Below are 24606 nucleotides of genomic sequence, written 5' to 3'. Positions count from 1 at the left end.
AACACCAATCAGGCATAACATTATGAGCTCTTTCCTAATACTGTTTTCGCTGCCAAATCAGCCCTGACCTGTCGAGGCATGGACTCCACTGAAGGTGTGCTATGGTATCTGGCACCAAGATGTTAGCAGCAGATCCTTTCCATGAAAGGCTGAACATGGTCTCAGCAATGCTTAGGTAGGTGGAGCGTGTCAAAGTAACATCCACATGGATGGAGGACCCAAGGTTTCCCAGCAGAACATTGGCCAAAGCATCACACTGCCTCCGCCGGCTCGCCTTCTTCCCATAGTGCATCCTGGGGCCATGTGTTCCCCAGGTAAGCCACACACACACACACACCCGGCCATCCACGTGATGTAAAAGAACACGTGATTCCTCAGACCAGGCCACCTTCTTCCATTGCTCCGTGGTCCAGTTCTGATGCTCACGTGCCACTGTTGGTGCTTTCGGCGGGGTCAGAGGTCAGAGGTCACCCTGACTGGTCAGTGGCTATGCCGCCCCATACGCAACAAACTGAGCTGCTCTGTGTATTCTGACAGCTTTCTATCAGAACCAGCATTAACGTCTGGAGCAGTTTGAGCTCCAGTAGCTCGTCTGTTTGATCGGACCCCACGGGCCAGCCTTCGCTCCCCACGTGCATCAATGAGCCTTGGCCGCCCATGACCCTGTGGCCGGTTCTCCACTGGTCCTTCCTTGGAGCACTTTTGATAGATACTGACCACTGCAGACCGGGAACAGCCCACAAGAGCTGCAGTTTTGGAGATGCTCTGACCCAGTCGTCTAGCCGTCACAATCTGGCCAAACTCGCTCAAATCCTTACGCTTGCCCATTTCTCCTGCTTCACACACATCAACTCTGAGGACGAAATGTTCACTTGCTGCCTAATATATCCCACCCACTAACAGGAGCCGTGATGAAGAGATCATCAGTGTTATTCACTTGTCATAATGTTATGCCTGATCAGTGTGTAGTGAAGATAGTTATGCTATGTAAGAATGTGTTCTTAGATTTCAAATGCCAACAGTTTTTTAATTTCCTCCATTTCAGGATGTTCCGCCTGGAACAGAACTGAGAGTCTGGTATGGAGCATTTTATGCCAAAAAAATGGATCGGCCTGTTCTTAGGCCCCCTGTACTTCCTCCCGCACCAGGTGTGTGTGCTTTAAAGTGCCTGTGCAGTGTGTAGTGTACTCATGCTGCACTGCAAAAAATGCTCTTCTTACTCAGTATTTTTGTCTTGTTTCTAGTCCAAACATCTAAAAATTCTTACATTAAGAAACATTTACTAGACAAGTAAAAGTAATTGTCTTGTTTTGGGAAAAATAACTCAAAATGAAGAGAGTTTTTGCTTAAAATAAGATAAATAATCTTGTTTTAAGAATTTTTAGATGTTTGGACTAGAAACAAGACAAAAATACTGAGTACGAAGAGCATTTCTTTGCAGTGTGGACGTAATGTATAATTTTGCCTCTTCAGATGTGGTGTCCATCAAACCTCCAGCGAATGAGCCGCCAGCAGAAAGCCTTCCTGTCCCAGATAACCTGCTCTGCCAATCCGCAGCTCCTGCCTCAGACCCGGCTCTCCCACTGTTACCCCAAAACCACACGGCCAGCATCGCCCCGATCCCGCCGGAGCCGGCCAGAAAACAAGGCAGACCGCGACGGACGAAAGCACAGAAGCCTGTGCCGAGTGCATCAGCTGATTCCGGTCAAGGTGAGGTTTTTACAGAGAAGTAACATTTAAAAAGGGTTACTTCAGCAATTAGCATATGGCTTTGAATGATCTTGCTTCCCCCTCTCATATCCCCCTGGCTGAGACAATAGATTTATGCTTTTTATTTCTGGAAAAAAATCCTCCGATGACGCAAATATCGTCATTTTGTGTCATCAGAGGATTTTTTGGCCAGAGGCTAAAGACTGCAGCCAGTAGAGGAGCTATTTCCGCATTTCTTTAAACTTTTCAGATTAATTTCTATGAAAGTTAAGCTTGCAAAGGTATGTACTGAAAATGCGCCACACTCAAGGGCGTAGATTTGGTTCGAACATTGGGGGGGTTGAACGTTGGTGCGCTGCGTGTTATTTTTTTAAATATATATATATATTAATAATAATAATAAAAAGATATATATATATTTTTTTATGTGTGTTGTAATTGGATAATTTCTCTCTCTCTCTCTCTCTCTCTCTATATATATATATATATATAATGTTAAGAGATTATAGACCTCGTAATCATATGAAAATTGTGTATAAGCACTCATAAAATTCTAACATAGAGATTATAAAAAGAAAGAAATTAGGCTAAGTATTAAAACCGCCAGTAGGCGGCAGCGATTCACTGTTTAAATGAGTGAGCCACTAAAATCGTTCATTCATCCAATTCGTTCAAAAGTCAGATTGATTTAGGAAGAAAACAACAGCGATGTGAATACTTTTGTCAGTGATAATTACAGACACTATTGAAAAATGAACTAGAAAAGCAGACAGCTGTTTTGGTAACTTTTACTGATAGTTATAGCTAAATACATTAAAATGGATGAGCTAGCGAAATATATGATGTCATGTGTACTTAGATATTACACAATATTCTCATACCTCATTCTCAGTAGGCTACAAGCTTAATTTTTGTGCATCCCTCTCTGACCAGCAATTATAGTCCGCTGTGCAGCGCTTCTCTTCATTTTTGACGCAAACGTTAACCGTGTCTCTCCCATTCAAACGCCACTCGCGTTGTTTCGGTGAAAGTGCGACTTGCTGGTTGGGCGTTACCAATCGGTTCAATGGAGGGGGAGTATTTTTTTTTTCTACGCTCCTGGCCACACTGAACACGCGTTGTGAATGTATGCCGTGCCCACGCTTACCTCAGCTCTCATCACGAGAGCTCATTCAGTTCATTCAGCACGACAAATGTAATCTGACTCCTGCTGCGTTTGTGGCTCTCGCTCAGCTCACTCACATTATATTAAACACACACCTTCAGTTTTTAATTGTAGTGTCTGTTCTCTTACTGAACTGATTTTATGAAAATGAACGCAGTGGGCAAGTGATCCAGTAATCCAGTCGTAATCCAGTGAAGCAATGCATTCTGGGAATTGTAGTCTTTCATCCCCTATGAGACAAACATACATTTTCTGTCTTTTCTCAGTCTAGAAGGCACCAAATTCAAAAATAATTTCACATTTCTACTACATTAATGACCCAGTTTAAATACAGATTCATCTTCCCAGCGCTGAAGTACCGTTTAAAAAATACATGCAATAATTCATGCATTTATATCAGACCATTATTGTGGATCTGACCATTTTATTTTATTTTATTTTATCTTGTTATTATAATTTTTTATTATTATTATCTTTACAACAGTTTTAACTATGCTTGTTTTAAATTTTTTATTCGTCCACATGGTATTCTTTTTTTTCTCATGCATTTGTTACCACTGTTTTAATTAATTTCTATGTAAAGCACTTTGAATTGCCATTGGGTATGAAATGTGCTATACAAATAAACTTGCCTTGCCTTGCCATTTTTCCCGTCCAGCAGAATCCGGTGCTGCATCCGGCGAGCAGCCTCTCAGCACCCTGGCTCCTGATGTTCCTCTTACCGTATTGGACGTCCATGAGGTTATGGTGTCTGGAGACGGCCCACCAGTCAAAACATCTCGGCTCACACGCTCCCCTATCTCCTCTGGGAAGTAAGGGCGAGCTTTACTATTCACTTACGTCACAAAACACTCACGCTACTGTTTCAAAAGACAGAACTTAAAGGGTTAGTTCAGCCAAAACATCATGTAACTTCTGTGATTAATTCCTCCTGTGGTTGGCCAGCCGTCAGACCTCCGCTCATCTTCACACACAGATGAAGATATTAGTGTTGAAATCCGATGGCTCAGAAAGGCCTTCATTGACACCAATGTCATTTCCTCTCTCAAGACCCATAAAGGCACTAAAGACGTCGTTACAAAGCCCATCTCACTACAGCGGCTCTACAATCATTGATGAAGAGGCCAGAATAGAGTTAGTGCGAGAAAAACCCTAAATAACGACTTATATAGTGTAGGGGTGACCCCTAATAGCCGAAGATTCGATGCATCGATATGCAGGGCTGGATTCGACCACCGATCTCATGGTCGAATCTTTGCGTGTGTTATGAAACGAGGATCATACCATTTTAGCAATATGGGGGTGCTCAATATTAGTGTTATAAAGACGTGTCCCAACCCGTTTACACTGTTTATTTTTTTCTGGTCTACGGTTCACACACACACAGATGATTCGACTATCGGTCGAACATAGAGAGATTCGAAAATTCTGATTCGAATGTGTAAATCCTTATTCGGGGAAACCCCTAATTTAGTGATTCAAAACAAAGCTTCGAACCGTTATGAATCAGTGAATCGATTCATGATTCGGATCGCCTAATGGGTCCTGCACACTGTGCGATTTTTCAACATCTTTTGTGAATGTCTCTTGTCAGACTGTACGAACATGATCCTTGATGTAAGCCGTGTTACACTGAGAGATCTCAGTTGGCATTAATGTCAGACTGTACGATTATCAAGGCGCACACAAGAAAACTCATCCGGAGTTTTATATCATCAATCAATGGCGTTCGGTGACGGTGAGCTGCATTACACGCGGGACTAAAATGGTGGGTACAAAGAAATCTCTAGCTCTCGTTTTGGTCATAGTTTGTCTTGAAAAACTGAGATATTTGACGGTCGTCGTCCTAGAAGTCACACTGCAGGATTGTGTGCCAAATCTTCTGACTCTGCCAGATTTTCGTCTGAGGTAAAATTTGATCGCAGCACTCCTTAATCGGCTGCCGGTGAACATGTCAAACTAACGACCAAAGACGTCAGATTTTAGTCTAGGGTGAGAGGAATCTTTTAGGATTTGCTAAATTTGCCTCAGGCGGCCAAATTGTGGCCAAAATCGCACAGTGTGCACCCGGCTTAAGTCACGTGATTTCAGCAGTTTGACTCGCGATCCAAATCATGAATCAATTCACTGACTCATAACGGTTCAAAGCTTTGTTCTGAAATCGGCCATCACTATATAAGTCGTTATTTAGGGTTTTTTTGCACACAAAAACTATTCTGGTCTCTTCATAAAATGATTGTAGAGCCGCTGTAGTGTGTCTCACTTGTTTCATTTTATTTTTTATTTTAGTTCTAAATGTCTTGTAATGTGTTTATTTATTGTATTATTGTTTTTTATTTTATTATTTATTCATTTATGTTTTGTTCTAATGTTCAAACAAATGGCAATAAATATATTTTGGAAAAAAAACATTCCACAGATTTTTTTTAAATTCAGCGTAGAAATCACAAAAAGTCCCACAGATTTCGCGTGGCCCTGCCTATAGCCGAAAGCATCACAGGGTGTGCAAATGCTGCTCAGAACGCCATGCTGCTTGTCATTGATCAGATGTTTGTGGTGTTTTTTTCCATCAGATCTGGCCTCAGGAAGCGATCTCTGCGGCCCGGCTCTGATCATAAGCGTGTGTATCAGTGCTGTCTCTGCTGTAAAGTGTTCCAGAACAGCAGCAATCTCAACAGGCACATCCGATCACACGGTACTGCTCACATTATCCCTGAAATAACGTAATATCTCATCAGAACTCCAGCTGAGTTATTACATGTGCTGAATAATGTGTGTCACTCACAGGCGATAAATGCTTCAAGTGTGATGAGTGTGACAAGATGTTCAGTCGAAAGGAGAGTCTGAAACAGCACATATCTTACAAACACAGCAAGAATGAGGTATGGCACATTTTCACCAATGACTTCATGTTCGCATGTTAAAAAAATGTCAAGATACATTAATTTTACACAGATCTGTGTGTCTTTGTGTGTTGTATGTGTGTGTTTTCGTAGCCTGATGTAGAGTATAGGTACAAATGTTCTACCTGTGAGAAATCCTTCCGGGTGGAAAATGCCTTAAGATTTCATAACTGCAGGACAGGTAAAAAAAATGTTATTCCAAAACATTTAAACATATAAAACTTTTTTTTTCATACATAAAATATAATAAAATTAATTAAATTCAAAGTGATTTAAAACATGTTTTATTACATATTAATAAGAGTAAAAGATGCCGATTACATACAAATAACCCTCAACCTAACCCTATTGTAAACACATGTAGTTTATTAATATTACTCAGTACTTAAATATATAATTACACTGTAACAATGAAAGTGTAACCATTTTAAAGTTGCAAAAACAGACAGCCAATTAATAAGGATATTATGTAATAAATTAAATGAAAAAAATTGTCACCATTATTTAACATGAACTAATACTTCTACAGCCTTTATTAATCTTGGATAATGTTAATCTCAACATTTACTAATACATTTTTTTCGATTAAAAGTGTTTTTGCATTACTTAATGCACCAAATGATTATTACTTGCTGCAAAAATATATTGCTCATTGTTAATTATTTAATTAACTATTGTAAAGTGTTACCAATTTTTACAAAGTATTTTTTGCATGATTTGACTTATGCGAATATAATTTCCAGATGTATTGTGGAAACAATCACATGTGTATTTGACAGCATGCACAAAATCTGCTTTGTGTGTTTCCTGCAGACGACAAAACGTTCCAGTGTGAGATCTGTTCAAGGTTTTTCTCCACGAACAGTAATTTGTCCAAGCACAAGAAGAAGCACGGAGAGAAACTTTATGCCTGCGAGATCTGCAATAAGATGTTCTACCGCAAAGACGTCATGCAGGACCACCAGAGGCGGCATGTTGTTGGTGAGTTAGGAGAAAAATCACACTGCAAAAAATGCTCTTCTTATTTAGTATTTTTTCCTCGTTTCCAGTCCAAATATCTAAATAATCTTAAATCAAGATGCATTTACTAGATAAGTAAAATTACATAAGATATTTTTTGCTTATTTTCTGAGGAAAAATATCAAAATGAAGTGAGTTTTTGCTTAAAACAGGCAAAATGATCTGCCAATGGGGTGCGGGAATTTTGGGACGTAAACAAGAAACAAGATTATTTTTCTCACCCCACTGGCAGATCATTTTGCCTAATTTAAGCATAAAAGCTCACTTCATTTCAATTTATTTTCAACAAATGTCGTTCATGTCGTTTTACTTAAATAGTAAATGCATCTTGATTGAAGAATTGTTAGATATTTAGACTAGAGACAAGACAAAATGACTGAGTAAGAAGAGCATTTTTTGCAGTGCATTCATCTGCTCTGCCTGAGTTGTGTGTTTCTAGGCAAAGTTTCTTTCCCCTTCTCTGCAGGTAAAGGTCATCAACTATTATGTAATTTGCTCTGTGTGTGCACTAATGGCTTCCACCACCCGTTGCTTTTCCACAGGTCCGAAAAATATGAAACGAGAGGAGCTTGAAGCGAACGGGGAGGAGGGAAGCAAATACAGAAAGGAGCCTTCGGCGTGTCCCATTTGTGGAAAGGTGGAGTTCCTAGATCAAGGGCAACGTATTTGTTGTTGATATCAGATCTATGCAGCATTGAATATATAAATCAAATAAATCACTTTTTATTCAAGGTGTTTTCCTGTCGGAGCAACATGAACAAACACTTGCTAACCCACGGGGACAAGAAATACACCTGCGAGATCTGTGGCCGCAGGTTCTTCCGCGTGGACGTCCTGAGAGATCACATCCATGTGCACTTTAAGGTGAGGAATAGTGGCACCTTTTCATTGTCAAGTAGTTAGTGTGTCGTCTGAATGACTAGTTGACCAGGAAGTGCTGGATAAATAGAGTACACTTCTTGCTCATTTATACAAGATGTAAGTTTCTGATGTCCCTAGAGTGTGTATGTGAGGTTTCAGCTCAAAATACCCCACAGACCATTTTTATAGCGTGTTAAAATTGTCGCAATTTGAAGGCGAGCAAAAACGCTTTTGTGAGTGTCCCTTTAAATGCAAATGAGCTGCTGCTCCCGCCCCCTTTTAGGAAGAGGGCGGAGTTTCAAGAGCTCATGTTAGCAGCTCCGATCACCTCACACACACTGAAAATATCAGAAATGGTTCAGCCATTTATGTTCAAACTGGAGTCAGACGATGATGGAGAGACTCAAGAAGAGACGACATGTAGAATGAGACAGGACGTTTCTGAAGCGATAAAGGATGAGTTTATGAGTTAACAATCTTCAGTCATTGATTAGCATATTCTGCTATGATAATCTATAAACCGCTGGTGTGGGAACTGATGTGAGATGAGCAGAGAATATCTGCTGATGAAGAGAGAACAGGGATAGTTTAGTTTAATTACGGTTATAATATCTGCTGATGAAGAGAGAACAGGGATAATTTAGTTTAATTACGGTTATAATATCTGCTGATGAAGAGAGAACAGGGATAGTTTAGTTTAATTATGGTTATAATATCTGCCGATGAAGAGAGAACAGGGATAGTTTAGTTTAATTACGGTTATAATATCTGCAGATGAAGAGAGAACAGGGATAGTTTAGTTTAATTACGGTTATAATATCTGCTGATGAAGAGAGAACAGGGATAGTTTAGTTTAATTATGGTTATAATATCTGCTGATGAAGAGAGAACAGGGATAGTTTAGATTAATTACGGTTATAATATCTGCTGATGAAGAGAGAACAGGGATAGTTTAGTTTAATTACGGTTATAATATCTGCTGATGAAGAGAGAACAGGGATAGTTTAGTTTAATTACGGTTATAATATCTGCTGATGAAGAGAGAACAGGGATAGTTTAGTTTAATTACGGTTATAATATCTGCTGATGAAGAAAGAACAGGGATAGTTTAGTTTAATTACGGTTATAATATCTGCAGATGAAGAGAGAACAGGGATAGTTTAGTTTAATTACGGTTATAATATCTGCTGATGAAGAGAGAACAGGGATAGTTTAGTTTAATTACGGTTATAATATCTGCTGATGAAGAGAGAACAGGGATAGTTTAGTTTAATTACGGTTATAATATCTGCTGATGAAGAAAGAACAGGGATAATTTAGTTTAATTACGGTTATAATATCTGCTGATGAAGAGAGAACAGGGATAGTTTAGTTTAATTACAGTTATAATATCTGCAGATGAAGAGAGAACAGGGATAGTTTAGTTTAATTACGGTTATAATATCTGCTGATGAAGAGAGGACAGGGATAGTTTAGTTTAATTACGGTTATAATATCTGCTGATGAAGAGAGAACAGGGATAGTTTAGTTTAATTACGGTTATAATATCTGCAGATGAAGAGAGAACAGGGATAGTTTAGTTTAATTACGGTTATAATATCTGCTGATGAAGAGAGAACAGGGATAGTTTAGTTTAATTACGGTTATAATATCTGCAGATGAAGAGAGGACAGGGATAGTTTAGTTTAATTACGGTTATAATATCTGCTGATGAAGAGAGAACAGGGATAGTTTAGTTTAATTACGGTTATAATATCTGCCGATGAAGAGAGAACAGGGATAGTTTAGTTTAATTACGGTTATAATATCTGCTGATGAAGAGAGAACAGGGATAGTTTAGTTTAATTACGGTTATAATATCTGCAGATGAAGAGAGAACAGGGATAGTTTAGTTTAATTACGGTTATAATATCTGCAGATGAAGAGAGAACAGGGATAGTTTAGTTTAATTACGGTTATAATATCTGCTGATGAAGAGAGGACAGGGATAGTTTAGTTTAATTATGGTTATAATATCTGCCGATGAAGAGAGAACAGGGATAGTTTAGTTTAATTACGGTTATAATATCTGCTGATGAAGAGAGAACAGGGATAGTTTAGTTTAATTACGGTTATAATATCTGCTGATGAAGAGAGGACAGGGATAGTTTAGTTTAATTACGGTTATAATATCTGCAGATGAAGAGAGAACAGGGATAGTTTAGTTTAATTACGGTTATAATATCTGCAGATGAAGAGAGAATAGGGATAGTTTAGTTTAATTACGGTTATAATATCTGCTGATGAAGAGAGAACAGGGATAGTTTAGTTTAATTACGGTTATAATATCTGCTGATGAAGAAAGAACAGGGATAGTTTAGTTTAATTACGGTTATAATATCTGCTGATGAAGAAAGAACAGGGATAATTTAGTTTAATTACGGTTATAATATCTGCAGATGAAGAGAGAACAGGGATAGTTTAGTTTAATTACGGTTATAATATCTGCTGATGAAGAGAGAACAGGGATAGTTTAGTTTAATTACGGTTATAATATCTGCAGATGAAGAGAGAACAGGGATAGTTTAGTTTAATTACGGTTATAATATCTGCTGATGAAGAGAGAACAGGGATAGTTTAGTTTAATTACGGTTATAATATCTGCAGATGAAGAGAGAACAGGGATAGTTTAGTTTAATTACGGTTATAATATCTGCTGATGAAGAAAGAACAGGGATAATTTAGTTTAATTACGGTTATAATATCTGCTGATGAAGAGAGAACAGGGATAGTTTAGTTTAATTACGGTTATAACTGATGTTGTAATCTCGCTTTGACATGCTATTACATTTGTGTTTGTACTGGATCAATAATTGTGAAAGACGGACGACAGCTTGAGCGACTCCCAAATGTGCTTGACTACAACTCAACATGTTTCCGGGGGCGGGGTTATGCAAATGTTAGGGTTAGTGATGTCAGTAACTTGTTGTAGTCCCTACCAGCCGTTTGTTGTAGTCCTTAAAAAGAGATTTCTGTCAAAGAAAATATCTCCCTTTGCTTTGAGCTTTGAGTGTCGTAACTTTGCAGATGTTGTTTATGCTCAATCAGCGACACTACACACTCACTAACCTAAAACAGTAAAATCATAATCAACCACCTCATACGTTATGGTGTCCAAAAACATCTCTTCCAGGACATCGCCCTAATGGACGAGCAAGAACGAGAGGACTTCATTAAGAAGATTGGCATCTCTATGGAGGAGAGCGATGACAGTTCTGATGAGGAAGATGAGAAGAATGATCCAGAACATCACAAATACAGCTGCAAGAAATGTCAGGTAAAGTAGGAGCTCATACTGGTAATTATGGTTCTGATGTCTCAATTTTCAGCAACTTGACCCGAGCTGCCAAAAGGAGTTGGGATGCGCACAGGATAATTTCGAGCTACAGGCAAAACAAGTGCAACAAATCACTGTGATGTTCATGATGTTGCTTAATCATATATTGTAGGGCTGGTCCGGATACCATATTTGAGCTTCGAAGCTTCGGAGGGAGAGGGCTGAACATATTCTTTTAAAGGGTTAGTTCAACCAAAAATGTAAATTGTGTGATTAATTCCTCCTGTGGTTGGCCAGCCGTCAGACCTCCGCTCATCTTCACACACAGATGAAGATATTAGTGTTGAAATCCGATGGCTCAGAAAGGCCTTCATTGACACCAATGTCATTTCCTCTCTCAAGACCCATAAAGGCACTAAAGACGTCGTTACAAAGCCCATCTCACTACAGCGGCTCTACAATCATTTATGAAGAGGCCAGAATAGAGTTAGTGCGGGAAAAAACTAAATAACGACTTATATAGTGATGGCCGATTTCAGAACAAAGCTTCGAACCGTTATGAGTCAGTGAATCGATTCATGATTCGAGCCCCATTTAAACCCGACCAATTTCTTATACGTAGGCGTTTTGACGAGAAAGAGCCTGTAATGAGTGAAGTGTGACAGCTCAATAATCTGCAAGTTTCAGAGCATTATGAATCAGTGAATTCATGATTCGGATCGCCAAAGTCACATGATTTCAGCAGTTTGACACGCGATCCGAATCATGAATTCACTGATTCATAATGCTCTGAAGCTTGCAGATTATTGAGCTGTCACACTTCACTCATTACAGGCTCTTTCTCGTCAAAACGCCTACGTATAAGAAATTAGTCGGGTTTAAATGGGGCTCGGGCTCATAATTACAGTTAATGTGTCGGGCCGGGCCAGGCTCGGACACAACAATCACAGGCTCTGGTAGAGTCGGGCTTGATTTTTTTGAGCCCGATCTAAGATCTATTGTAGAGCCGCTGTAGTGAGATGGGCTTTGTAACGACGTCTTTAGTGCCTTTATGGGTCTTGAGAGAGGAAATGACATTGGTGTCAATGAAGGCCTTTCTGAGCCATCGGATTTCAACACTAATATCTTCATCTGTGTGTGAAGATGAGCGGAGGTCTGACGCCTGTCCAACCACAGGAGGAATTAATCACACAATTTACATTTTTGGGTGAACTTAACTATCTCCAAATGTGGACACCATGCATGAAAGGGTTAAAATATTCTGGTCCAGCCCTAATATATTGCCAGCAAAAAAAGTTAATTTACACATCATGAACATTCATTCTCTCTCTCCACCGCTTCATCAGGTGACATTCGCCAAGGGTCGAGACTACTTGAAGCACATAATGGACATGCATAAGGAGAAAGGTTACAACTGCACCATGTGCAACCGGCGCTTTGCTCTGAAGGCCACGTACAACGCTCACCTGGTCATCCACCGAGACCACCTGCCCGATCCCGCAGTGCAGAAGTAAGAGCGAGAGAGGATTTAATATTTGCTTCTTATTTCTTTTTCACAGGAAAGTTAAACGTGTCACGTCATTTAAATTTTTGTATACTGTTGTCTGAGGTCAACTAATGGTTTTTACATTCAAAACCATCATAACTGATCAGTAATCGGCTATTTTCTGCACTGGTTTTGAGGCTGTCTCCTGATCGCTGGGTTTTGATGGGCGTGTCACTGGAGACTCAGAAGTAAACGCCCACTGCTAGGATTGGATAAGATTTGCATATTTAATGAGCTCCTGTCAGTTCACATGAGGGATTGTTTTGAAAGCGGCACCGGAATGATTCTCTCACAGGGCTCGATAAACGTCTTTATCAAACAAACACAATGATTTATCTCTCATCCGTCCGCCATTGATTTATTTTTTTTATCACTCTGCCCGGCCAATCGGTGGATAGAGGCGCAAACCACACACACAACATTCAAGAAAGTAATGTTATTTCACTATTAAAGATTCACCGGCCTGCCGACGGGTTTACGTTTTGGTCTGGAAAACACAGAGCCCAGGACGTTGGGCTTTGTGCTCCCCGGCCCATAAAGTTACATGTCCAAATCTGATCTGTTCTGATCCCAAATCACAATGAACCAACAAATAAAGGATTCTCCATCCTGTGACAGCGTGATAAAGTGTGGGCTGTTAGACATGTACACATAATCAATACGATCTGTAACAATGCAATACTATCGCATATAAAAACATGTTTTACTCACATAAGTGTGCTGCACCATTCCTGTCGGATCCGATATAGAAGCACAGCTTTGTGTTTTAATCTCAATATGTTTGAAATCACGCTCGACCTGTGTCTTGTTTACAGACGATTATCTTGCTATCTTCGACCTGTTTATTGCTCGTTTAGCTGCATGAGTTGGTGGGTGGGGCTACATAAGCAGGTGGGTGGGGCTACATAAGCAGGCGTACACATTTATCTGTAAGGGCGGAGTTTCCCTCTTCTTATACGTCATTGATTTGAGAGCCTTGTTTGCTGGGCCTGGTGTCTATAAAAGCATTTCTTTGACAAGGAAGTTCTAACAAGGAAGTTTTCAGCTCTGAAACTTACAGGATATTTTTAGATCACCATGACCTTTTATATATCAAAGGCTAAAGGGAAAGTTGATTACTAAATTCATCACCCCTTTAAATGGCATTACTTTCTTCACAGATACATTCATCCGTGTGACATGTGTGGACGGATCTTCAACAGCATCGGCAACCTGGAGAGGCACAAAATCATCCACACAGGTGCGTAAAGCACAGAAATATAGATATTATGCTCTAAAATGCATGTGAATACTTAAATGTCATAGACAAGGCTTAACCCTCTGGCCGCTGCAGGAGTGAAAAGCCATGGCTGTGATCAGTGCGGAAAGTCCTTCGCCAGGAAAGACATGCTAAAGGAACATCTGAGAGTCCATGACAACGTCAGAGACTTCCTGTGTGCTGAGTGTGGGAAAGGTGCGGACACTTACCATCCCATAATAATATGAAACGTTGTCACTTCGTCCCAATTCGCCTACTTATACTATGCCCTAAAAGTACTGTTTTTGTGAAGAAAAGTTCATACTTTTGAGTGTTTAGTGACGCTTTCAGTCATACTTCATCATAAATTGCACAGCTCTTTCTCATGCTATCACCATTTACTGTCACAACTTGTCACAGTTAAAATCCTACACATTTCATTTAATCTAGTTTCCTACCTAGAAATGGTTGCATGTTAATCTGCCAGTCGTGGGATTTTCATGCACAATGATGCATTTAAAAATTAATGACTAAATGTATCTGTGCAGAAGTTCTCAGTGCTGTTGCAGATTAAATATAATGCGGATAACACTCAATAAGAATCTATTCGTCAGGTTAGATACTGATTATTAATCACTCAAACCCCTTTATCTAAACCTCTAGTTAAAACCGTCGGACTCACACATTTGTCATTTTTGTAGTTTTTTTTAAAGGGTCATGAACTGCATTGTTTAATAATGTTTATCTTATAATTTTAGTATAATTTTTACATCAAAAATGGTCATAATTTTTAATTAAAAGGCATTTTTCCTTCCTTATAGTATGATGACCTCTTGTGTATCAAAAGATTTGATTTTTCAGTTTCAGACTTTCAGTTCTTGACCCCTTTTTATGGGTGTTTGTAGTTATAATCAAATCTGTGGAGATTTTTAACTAGACAAGTACATAAATGCATCTGTGTTTTCCAGGCATGAAGACCAAACATGCTCTACGGCATCACATGAAGCTACACAAGGGAATTAAAGAATACGAATGTAAAGAGTGTAACCGCAAATTTGCCCAGAAAGTCAACATGCTGAAGCATTACAAAAGACACACGGGTGAGTATCAAATACTGTAACGTTACATATATGATACATATTACATGCAAAATATAACATTGAGTGCATTTAAAACGTTCTTAAGCCGATTATGCCTAATAAGCCGACAATGATCATGGTCATGTAAACGCGGTAACCCATTTTCTTTTATCGGAGTAAGGTCATAAATGGCGTAAGCATAGACCGGTCGACTCAGGGAGTTTTTTGCCTCTTACCCTGATTTCGCGCTGCATGTAAACGCATTAACCTGCTTTCTGTCGGCTTATTGAAGTGCGCATGTGTGATAGGTGACAAAAACGCAAACTTACAGCAGATTTAAACGCATCCAGCGAGTGTTTTGCATGAAATAAGGACATATATAAGCCTGGTTAAAACCAGACCATTCTCAGTAGTAACTGAGTTAGTAGTACTTCTAGAGCAAATCTAAATTTTCTGGAAGTTGTCTGGGTTTTCCCAGACTAGACATACATCACAAACACATCTTTTAAGACCCAGAACATTGTAAAGATGTGTTCTCATCTCATGCAGCAGAAGTAGAAGAGGTTCAGTCGAAACGCTGCATCTGGAACTGCATGAGAGAATAATACGAGCCGTTAATTTCCCCGCTAACACGTTTGCCAGCTTTATTTAACGTCACATTTGGGATACTCTGAGTCAGATACGGACATTATTTTTGACGTCACTACATTTAAATATCCCGGTTTATTAATAAAGTCATGTAAACGCTGTTTACTTGCGTTGTCAGTTTACTGGTTTGCATGTAAACGGGGAAAACGGGTTATTTCAATAAGCTGATATTTGTGAGTTATCAGATTAGTGGTGTGCGTTAAATGGGCTCGTTGTATTCCTCCAGGCACAAAGGACTTCATGTGTGAGCTGTGCGGGAAGACGTTCAGTGAGAGAAACACAATGGAGACGCACAAGCTTATTCACACAGGTGCGGTTCACTGAAATATATTACACAGATTTTGGTTTAATTACAGTCAGGTGTTGACTCTCATCTGACTGGCTTCTGCAGTTGGAAAGACGTTTTCTTGCGCCGTCTGTGATAAGAAGTATGTGACGCAGTATATGCTGCAGAAACACATGCAGTTGACCCATGAGAAGGTGGAGGCTCAGAGCTGTCACCTGTGTGGCACCAAAGTCTCCACACGCGCCTCCATGAACCGCCACATGCGCCGCAAACACCCCGAGGTGAGAAACACACACACACCACACACACACCACACACACACACACACACACACACACACACACACACACACACACACACACACACACACACACACACGCAGGACTCATCACTGATTCACATATTTATTATTCTTTTGATATTGTCAAGGATAATTCACTTTATTTAAATAAAATTAGCGGTGATTCATTTCCTTTTTAACATGTTAAAAATATTTAATACAGTATAATATTTTTTGTTGTAAATAAATGTGTACATAAGTTAACTATACTTTTTTTTTTTTCAAAATGCAAAATTTTCAAACATTTTCATCAAACAAATATTGTTTTTGTTGAGTAAATCACATGCTATTTTAGTCAGAGATAATTGGACTAAATTAAAATTAATTACCATTAAAATAAATTAAAAAAGAATAAAAAAGAAAACCCAAAATAGTGATTGACATTTTCATTTTATATTTACAGTCGAGACATGCAGACAAAAAAAATGTATATCATGGACACAAAATTAATAATTTGCTCCTTCATTTTAGTAAATCTACACAATATAATAATTAGTTCCCTCATTTTGATTTAACTACAACAATGGAATTAATGATTACAATGTGGCCAAAATGTATATATCATGCATGATTTACTAAAACGAGGGAACTGATTATTATATCGTGCATGATTTACTAAAACGAGGGAACTGATTATTATATCGTGCATGATTTACTCAAACGAGGGAACTGATTATTATATCGTGCATGATTTACTCAAACGAGGGAACTGATTATTAGTAAAACAAGCTGACCTACAAGTCAACGTATTGTTTATTCGTGGCCATGATATACACACGTTTTGTCCGCATGTCATGTGCGGGGCTCTGTACATATTGCATTTTTTGATCACACCTTTAGAGTGTTTATGGAAAGCCATATGTCTAAGCTTCGTGTGCTCTTTCAGATCGTGACTGTACGATTGGGCGACTTTGATCTTCAAGAACCATCAACAGTCGACGCCTCCACCATTAGTATTGCACAGGTTTGCCTTTTCACAGCCTGTGTTTCAGGATGAGCGACAGAGAATGAACGTTGTGGCATGAGCGTCGGAACCATTATGTGTGTGGGTGTGTGTGGGTGTGTGTGTGGGGGGGGAACACACACAAGACCCACCCACTTTTTATGACCAATGATATTGGACCCACTCACTTTTATTGTCTCTAATTCAGCACATGTCTGTTTACCCCTAACTGAGAAACACTCATTATTAAACACACGTTAGACTCTTTATTTCCACTTTTCTAATATTTTCTCAATTATTATTGAAAATAAATGCCTTTCCAATCTAATATGTGTTGGGAAAAGGGAGTAGAGCGAGTGTGGCAAAAGGTGGATTTGAACCTCTGATCGATTTGTGTCAAAACTTGATACCATGTGTCTTACCCCTACACTATAGCCACGGTTAATAACTCGTAATTTTACTCGTGTAACTCGTGATTTACGTAATTTTGTCTGGCTCAAACAATCGTTTAGTAAACGACGGTATATTTGTATTTAATGTAAATAGCATCTAACGTTATTACAGTAAAAATATTCAGAGAGCGAGGACCCACCCACTTTTTATTTGCTTCCGACGCCCATGCGCATGAGACTTTTTCCACAGCAAAAATGCTTTTCTTACTTAGTATTTTTGTCTTGTTTCGAGTCAAAATATCTAAAAATTCTTACATTAAGAAACATTTACTAGACAAGCAAAAATTATTGTCTTGTTTTGGGGAAAAATAACTCAAAATGAAGAGATTTGAAGAAAAGTTTTTGAGAATCTTTTGCTTAAGATAAGATAAATAATCTGCCAACGGGGTAACATAAATAATCTTGTTTTCTGTTTGAATTAAGATTATTTTTCTCACCCCATTGGCAGATTATTTATCTTATTTTAAGCAAAAACTCTCTTCATTTTGAGTTATTTTTCCCCAAAACAAGACAATTACTTTTGCTTGTCTAGTAAATACTTCTTGTTTTAAGAATTTTTAGATGTTTGGACGAGAAACAAGACAAAAATACTAAGTAATAAATGCATTTTTTTTAGTGTTCAGTTGTATTGTTGGTCTTTTTAATGCATTGATTAGATGGGATAGTGTAGATGAGACAGGACAGGCGAAGGCTCTTGCTCTGACATGATTCATGTTTTCTGCTTGTTTTTCAGCCCTCTCTGACTCTGGAGAAAAGCTCTCTCGCTGCGGAGAAAGTCTCCAGAAACTCCAATTCCTCCAAGAAAAGGGCGAAGCTTCAGCCTCACGAGCCGGAGCTGTCGGATTCAGACGAGTTTGCCGACTTCACCAGCAGAACCGCCGAATTCTCCACCGCTGTGGGAGACGAAACCAACTCTGCAGTGCAGAGCATTCAGCAGGTTCGTTCCGTCAGAAATCATCTCTTAAAGGGATACTTCACCGCTTTTTCATATTAAACTATGTTATTCCCTTAAAGGGGCGGTGAAACACTCCGTTTCAGTCAATCTCATGTCAATCTTGAGTACCTATAGAGTAGTATTGCATCCTTCATATCTCCGAAAAGTCTTTAGTTTTATTATATTTATAAAAGAAATATAGGCTGTACCGAGTCTTTCCGGAAAAAACCGAGCGCCTGGAGGCGTATCGTGTGGGCGGAGCTAAAGAATGACAAGCGCGCAAAGCGGTGACGTCCTCAAGCGTGGAGAAACCCATGCTATCTCAGCTAATACAGATAATGATCCAGAATCAAATCTGAGGGAGAAATAAATTGAACAGGAGAAACGGCAACATCAGGATGTCCGTCTCTGTGGCATGTACTGTATTTAGGGGCCTTTGTGTGCAGTTTATGAGGACATGATTCGGTTTATGGACTATTGTATGTGACTAGACCTTAGAGGTAGCAAGCAAAACGGTTTTGCACGTCAGAGTCAGAATAGTGTAACGTTATACAGAACAACAATGGAGTAACCGTTAGCGCATTTGAATGACGAAGCACGCGATCGTATCGTTTACTGATGTTTACTCATGCGACGGTAGCCAATAGCAGAGACATTTGAAGTTGATTTACTCACCGGCATCTTCCAAAGCAGGACCGCTCTGTCAAAAACACACTTCTTTGGTATGATTTGGTGAAGTCCTGACAGCAGTGACCGTGGAAATCCACTTTGCGACGCGACTGAAGCGATGTTGTGAAGCTTCCCGTCATTTCTGCGTTCAAATCGGTTCAAATGCAGCGCTGCCTTCCCAGAATGCTGTGCTGAAGCGTTGAAGTCGCTCGACGTCACCCATAGGAATAAAGTGGAGCGCGGCGCGTCATAAATGTTCACGGACGACTGGATCTGCACCTGAGAGACTGTTTACAGCGTGCATTTCCTCTCTCTCCATCTAGTCACGCGCGCGCGCACCCTACCGGGAGAAGAGCCCGTACGGCCCATACAAGGACCTTCCGCTCTATTAACGTCAAGCCGACCCATACTCGAAAACAACTCTCCGAAACTTGTGAGAAACCGGAAGGAGTATTTTTAACACAGAAATACTCCATCAAACGTCCAACATTAGTTTTTGAAACTTTGTCTATGTTTAGGATGGGAATCCAAGTCTTTAACAGTGGAAAAAGCTCAGTATGCATGAAACAGCATTTCACCGCCCCTTTAACTAAGACAAGTTGATACATACCTCTCTCGTCTCAGTGCATGCTCTTAATCGCTATGACGCGCGGTGACGGTCTAATAGCATTTAGCTTTAGCCTGCTGTGGTCATCCTCAGCTGTAGTCAGAAAATGAGTCTGATGCTCCATTGGGCGGTGATTATGGGGCGTGTTTCAACCCAACCAGGAAAGACCTCGATTGGACAGACCTACAACCAATCAGAGCAACTAAGCAACACATTGTCAAATTTCAACAGAGTTAAACTGCACTGTGCTGCCAAGTCCGCGTTTTTCCCCCACGGGTCGTTTTCTATGTCCGCGGTTTGAAGCGACTATTATGTGATTTATAGACCCATGAGTGCGAATTTTAGCAGCAACCTTGCCAAAATAACACACATTTTACTCCCCAAACACCATTTTGTCCCCGGAGAACCCCCTTGAGAAGCTATTGGGCTTCTTTAGGGCTAGTAGTTGGCGAATTTTGTTGTAAAAACTTGGCAACCCTGTCTGCACGCGCTGGAATAAAGGATCTTTGCCGGTGTTGTAAAAAAATAAAAGAATTTAATGATACACAGAGTACTTACCCAACATGATCATCATTTTTTAGAGAAATAGTGAAGGTGATGCAGATACGATCTCCTCCAAGTCAGTGACGGACGGTAGTCATTTTTGCGCGACACTAGCCACGTTTACAAGCACACTTTTTTTTGTCATTCCAATTGAAAGATTTAGTGAACTGTTCACATGAGACCAGGGCCGGCGCTCCGCACACGCACATCACGCACTGCGCGTAGGGCACCAAGTGCTTGGGGGGGCACCAAAAAATCTGGGTCGTGAAAAAATCATCACAATAGGCTAGCCTACTAGTATAAATAACACATAAAATATTTCTAAAAGCATGTTAATATACAAATGCAATACAAAAGTAATATAGGCTGTTATGAAGGACTGTCATGTGTACATAATAATGTACTATGATTGTTTAAAATCATAGTTTACCGCGAACTGAAAGTATTAGTAGCATAGATCCTTATCTATCGCAATCGTGCATAGACAATTCTAATGGAGAACGAGTATTTCTCTGTACTATAATTATTATAAGACATGTTTACATATATTTACCATGAGTGCTATATTCTTTGTTGTACATTCGCGAGCTAAATGTGTATGCTGTAAATGCACCGTTGTGTTGTTTACATAAAGGCAGCCGGAATGGCGCTAATGACGTTACGGCCGCGAGTTCGAGCCCCGCTCAGAACAGGATTCTTACATGATGATAAAATAAGCCTACATGACAATTTATAGGCTAGTAAGTGCGGATTTCATTTCTTGTGTAACAGTTTAGTACTTTGTACTGTTATTTGTCCATTGTTATCATAATTACACATCATTTATGTGTACTGCTATTGGCATCCTTTTGTATATTGTTATTTACCAATTTGTATGTATATTTTCAGAAACACAAACTTGCCCCGACTTATGGTGGAGAATAAATGTTACAGAAGAAACATCAGAGTCCTTATTGCATTCTAACTGGATGTGCCATAGTGATTGCAACCAATTACAACCAGACAATTTAAGTACTTCAAAACATAGGCCTAGACCAAATTAGTCTAGAAAAAGGTGAATCTCTGTGCCAGACTCCCTCTGGTTTTCTGTAGAATCCCTGAATATTTTGTCTTGTGGTTATCAATGGGGACGTGGCTCAGAAACTGTCATATGATGACCTGATAGCTGATTTTGCAGCTAGGAAATGTAGACGTGTGCCTCTGTAGGGCCTCTGACAACTGATGGTAGTGAAAATGTTTAATATAGTTCTATAGATTAGCAGAATGGACTCTTTATAGAGATGTAGTCCCTCTGTTGAGTAATTTGTACTGTGCAGTTATGCATGGTTATTAGCAGTTTAAAACGTGCACTTTAAAATTCATACTTTATAAAATTTATAGACTTATTCTATTTACACAAAACATTTTTTTTGCACTTTTAACTTTCTGTGTTTACATTGTTCAGTTTCAATTATTCATTTGCAGCAGTTATTTTGGAAGTAAAGAGAACCTAAATAAGAAATTCTGAATGGTAGTTATTTCTTTGGTGGGTGGGTGTTTGTTTGGGGAGGGGAGGATAGGGTAGGGTGGGTTGGGTGGTGGGGTGTTGGGGGGGGGGGGGCACCGCCAAGCATTTGTGCTTAGGGCACCCAAATGGCTAGCACCGGCCCTGCATGAGACGTTATCTAAACCGATCTGGTGTTTACATGTGATGACTTTCAATCGCAATCATTTTGTCACATGCAGTTTGTCTGCCGCATCAAAAATGTTTCCGCTGTTTTCTCCAGCAGCTGAATGGGTTAACTGTGGCCAGAGCAACTCTTAACGGCCACCAGGACTAATACAGTATTATATAAGCTATTTATCTGGTGTAAAGTGTAATAATCATCTCAGGAAAAAAAAATTTGTCAGTCAGGCGCAGTTACAGTACAAACTGCCTGAGGTAATATACTCTGTCATTATTCCAACATTATCTTCATAACTTACGAAATAAAAAGTTTACCCCTCAGAAAAATGAGCTTTCCTCTCTTGTCAACATGAGCGCGGCGCGCGCGGTCACGTCATGTAAGGACACACACTTATAGTAATCGGTCAGGTCGTTTACATGGTGAAAAATAGACTGAAAAAAATGAATAACGAGTATGGAAGAGATTCAAGCTGTGCTGCTTTTGCTGGTTATGTATCGGTTTACTAAAGAGGAAATTAACAACGACAGAAAAGAGCACTAATATGCAGATTCAGCAGCATGCAGCATATTCAGAAAGCTTGTAGATTTAAAATGACAATGTATATTATTATCAGCTATTACGGACACTGAACGTGAGATGGCTGAGACGAACGCGCGCCACCAGACAGAGAGCAAGACTGATATTTGCTGAACGCAGAACGAACCTCGCAAAAGACTTTTAAAAATGCCGGTTGAAATAAAATGCTAAACCAATCAGCATGTTCAGCGCCCAAGTCCTGCCCTCGAAAGTTCCTGAACTTTGAAAAAAGTACTACCTCGCGAGCAGGGCCGTTTGGAGGGGGAAATAGTTACCCGGAACTTCATTTAGACCCTGGTTCCTGCGGTCTAAACACACCGAGTGCCACCCAAAGTTCCTGGGTAAAGTTCCTGCGGTGGAAACGTGGCTTTAGAAGCGACCAAACTCCTCCACGTTTTCTCTATTTAAATACAGTTACACGAATAGTGGAATGATCAAGTATGCTGACATAAAATAAAACATGGCGCTTTTCTAAGCGGATTAAAAAGGAGAACTATAATGTATGGCGGAATAGCACTTCTGAGAGTACTTCGACTCGGCGCAGTAAAAAGTCCCGGCTGAAAAATCCTCCCTCACATCTCCTCCTATTGACAGCTCTCGTCTCGTCTGAGAGTGGGGGGGAGATGTGAGGGAGGATTTTTCAGCCGGGACTTTTTACTGCGCCGAGTCGAAGTACCCTCTAAAGCACTTGGCTTTAGAAAGTGGCATGTATGTTTACACAAAGTCATGATGTCATGTTGCCTGTACACACACAGGTGGTGGTGTTGGCGGACCCCAGTGCCCCTCCTGCCCCCTCCAGCTCGGTCAGCTTAACCAACATCACTGTGACTCCCATCACCACGCCGGCCCAGGCCCAGTTCAGCAGCCTGCAGCCCGTGGCCATGAGCCAGCTCGGGCCGAGCGACCGCGCCCTCACCCTGGACAGCTCCATCCTCACCGTGACCTTCGATGCGGTCAGCGGCTCCGCCATGCTCCACAACCGGCCGGCCGATCTGCAGCCCGACCCGGTGGGGTCCACAGGGGCCACGGCGCCGCAATCGGTGGCCCATTTCATCAACCTCACCACCTTCGTCAACCCCATCTCCCATCAGATGGACCAGCCGGCTCTGAGCTGGAGGCCCGTCGCAGCGTCCGATGGAGAGCCTGCCATCGAGGACACCCAGGCGGATGTTCAGCCCGCTCCAGCTCCACCAGAACCAGCACAAACACTGCCAGAGCAAAGGCATCAGATCCAGCCGCAGGTCACCGGACCCCCTGCTCAACAGACCACTACAGCCCCACAGATGTTCAGCTACTGAGAAATGAAAAATAGGATATAATCTAGAGTAGTGTTGTTAAAAGTACTGACCGTGATACCAAATCGGTACCGATTTGGTATCACGGTCAGTACTTTTGACAACACTAATTTAGAGCTAAATTTGTTATTAATTGAGCACTTCTCGTTGTTGAATGTATGACTGTGACTATAAGGGCAGCACAAGCCTTTTGTTTAGATTTATGAATTTCAATTTCAACAAATTAAGATGCTGGAGATCTTTTTTTTCTTTCTTTTTTTATGAATGCATGAAATGTTTGGTTATGATTTAAGAAAAAGCGGGACTTTAGTTTTTCAAACTGATAGCTAAAATTATATTTGTTGCTTGATGTCATTCTGTTGCACCTGTGGAGTGATATTGTCAAAAAGAATGAATCTATAGAAATGCAATACATGGATATTTTGCATTGTAAATGCTAACTGGAAATATTTTCTATTTTTTCTTTCCTTTTTAAAAAAAAGAAAAATGAGTTGTCCCTGTAATAAATGCATGTATGGACTTGTCTCAAATGTGCTGGACTTGTATTAATGGATAGGCTATGAAATTAAATTATGTAAATAAAGTTTTTAGTAATAAAAAAATAAATACATTTATGACTAAATTAATATCCATCAATAACTTTAAATGTAAAAATCTCTAATATCGCCCAATAGCTATGGAAACTTGTTTCCACGACGGGGATTAAAACAATTTAAAAGATATACATTTTGAGTTTAATCGTCTTAAGATATGAATACAGAATTGTAAGAGATATAACGTTCAATTCTGACATGACTTTTTTTCTCAGA

At 39.9% G+C, this 24606-nt stretch overlaps 1 protein-coding gene across 1 annotated transcript in view; it reads left to right on the top strand.

The window, feature by feature from the left end:
• Nucleotides 1-24404, top strand: part of prdm15 (PR domain containing 15) — a 29975-nt gene extending 5571 nt beyond the window's left edge. Inside the window, exons 6-24 of the mRNA XM_067432715.1 lie at nucleotides 1046-1148; nucleotides 1474-1710; nucleotides 3534-3687; nucleotides 5449-5570; nucleotides 5663-5757; nucleotides 5872-5959; nucleotides 6592-6759; nucleotides 7341-7435; nucleotides 7531-7662; nucleotides 10832-10975; nucleotides 12322-12485; nucleotides 13682-13761; nucleotides 13855-13974; nucleotides 14727-14858; nucleotides 15712-15795; nucleotides 15877-16052; nucleotides 16998-17075; nucleotides 18240-18443; nucleotides 23258-24404. Coding sequence (XP_067288816.1) covers nucleotides 1046-1148; nucleotides 1474-1710; nucleotides 3534-3687; nucleotides 5449-5570; nucleotides 5663-5757; nucleotides 5872-5959; nucleotides 6592-6759; nucleotides 7341-7435; nucleotides 7531-7662; nucleotides 10832-10975; nucleotides 12322-12485; nucleotides 13682-13761; nucleotides 13855-13974; nucleotides 14727-14858; nucleotides 15712-15795; nucleotides 15877-16052; nucleotides 16998-17075; nucleotides 18240-18443; nucleotides 23258-23800 — 2919 coding nt within the window. The 3' untranslated portion in view covers nucleotides 23801-24404. The remainder of the gene's footprint in view (nucleotides 1-1045; nucleotides 1149-1473; nucleotides 1711-3533; nucleotides 3688-5448; nucleotides 5571-5662; nucleotides 5758-5871; nucleotides 5960-6591; nucleotides 6760-7340; nucleotides 7436-7530; nucleotides 7663-10831; nucleotides 10976-12321; nucleotides 12486-13681; nucleotides 13762-13854; nucleotides 13975-14726; nucleotides 14859-15711; nucleotides 15796-15876; nucleotides 16053-16997; nucleotides 17076-18239; nucleotides 18444-23257) is intronic.
• Nucleotides 24405-24606: the final 202 nt, after the last annotated feature.

Source organism: Pseudorasbora parva, chromosome 23, assembly GCF_024679245.1.
Source record: "Pseudorasbora parva isolate DD20220531a chromosome 23, ASM2467924v1, whole genome shotgun sequence".
NCBI lineage: Eukaryota > Metazoa > Chordata > Actinopteri > Cypriniformes > Gobionidae > Pseudorasbora > Pseudorasbora parva.
This window is presented reverse-complemented; position numbering and strand designations above follow the sequence as displayed.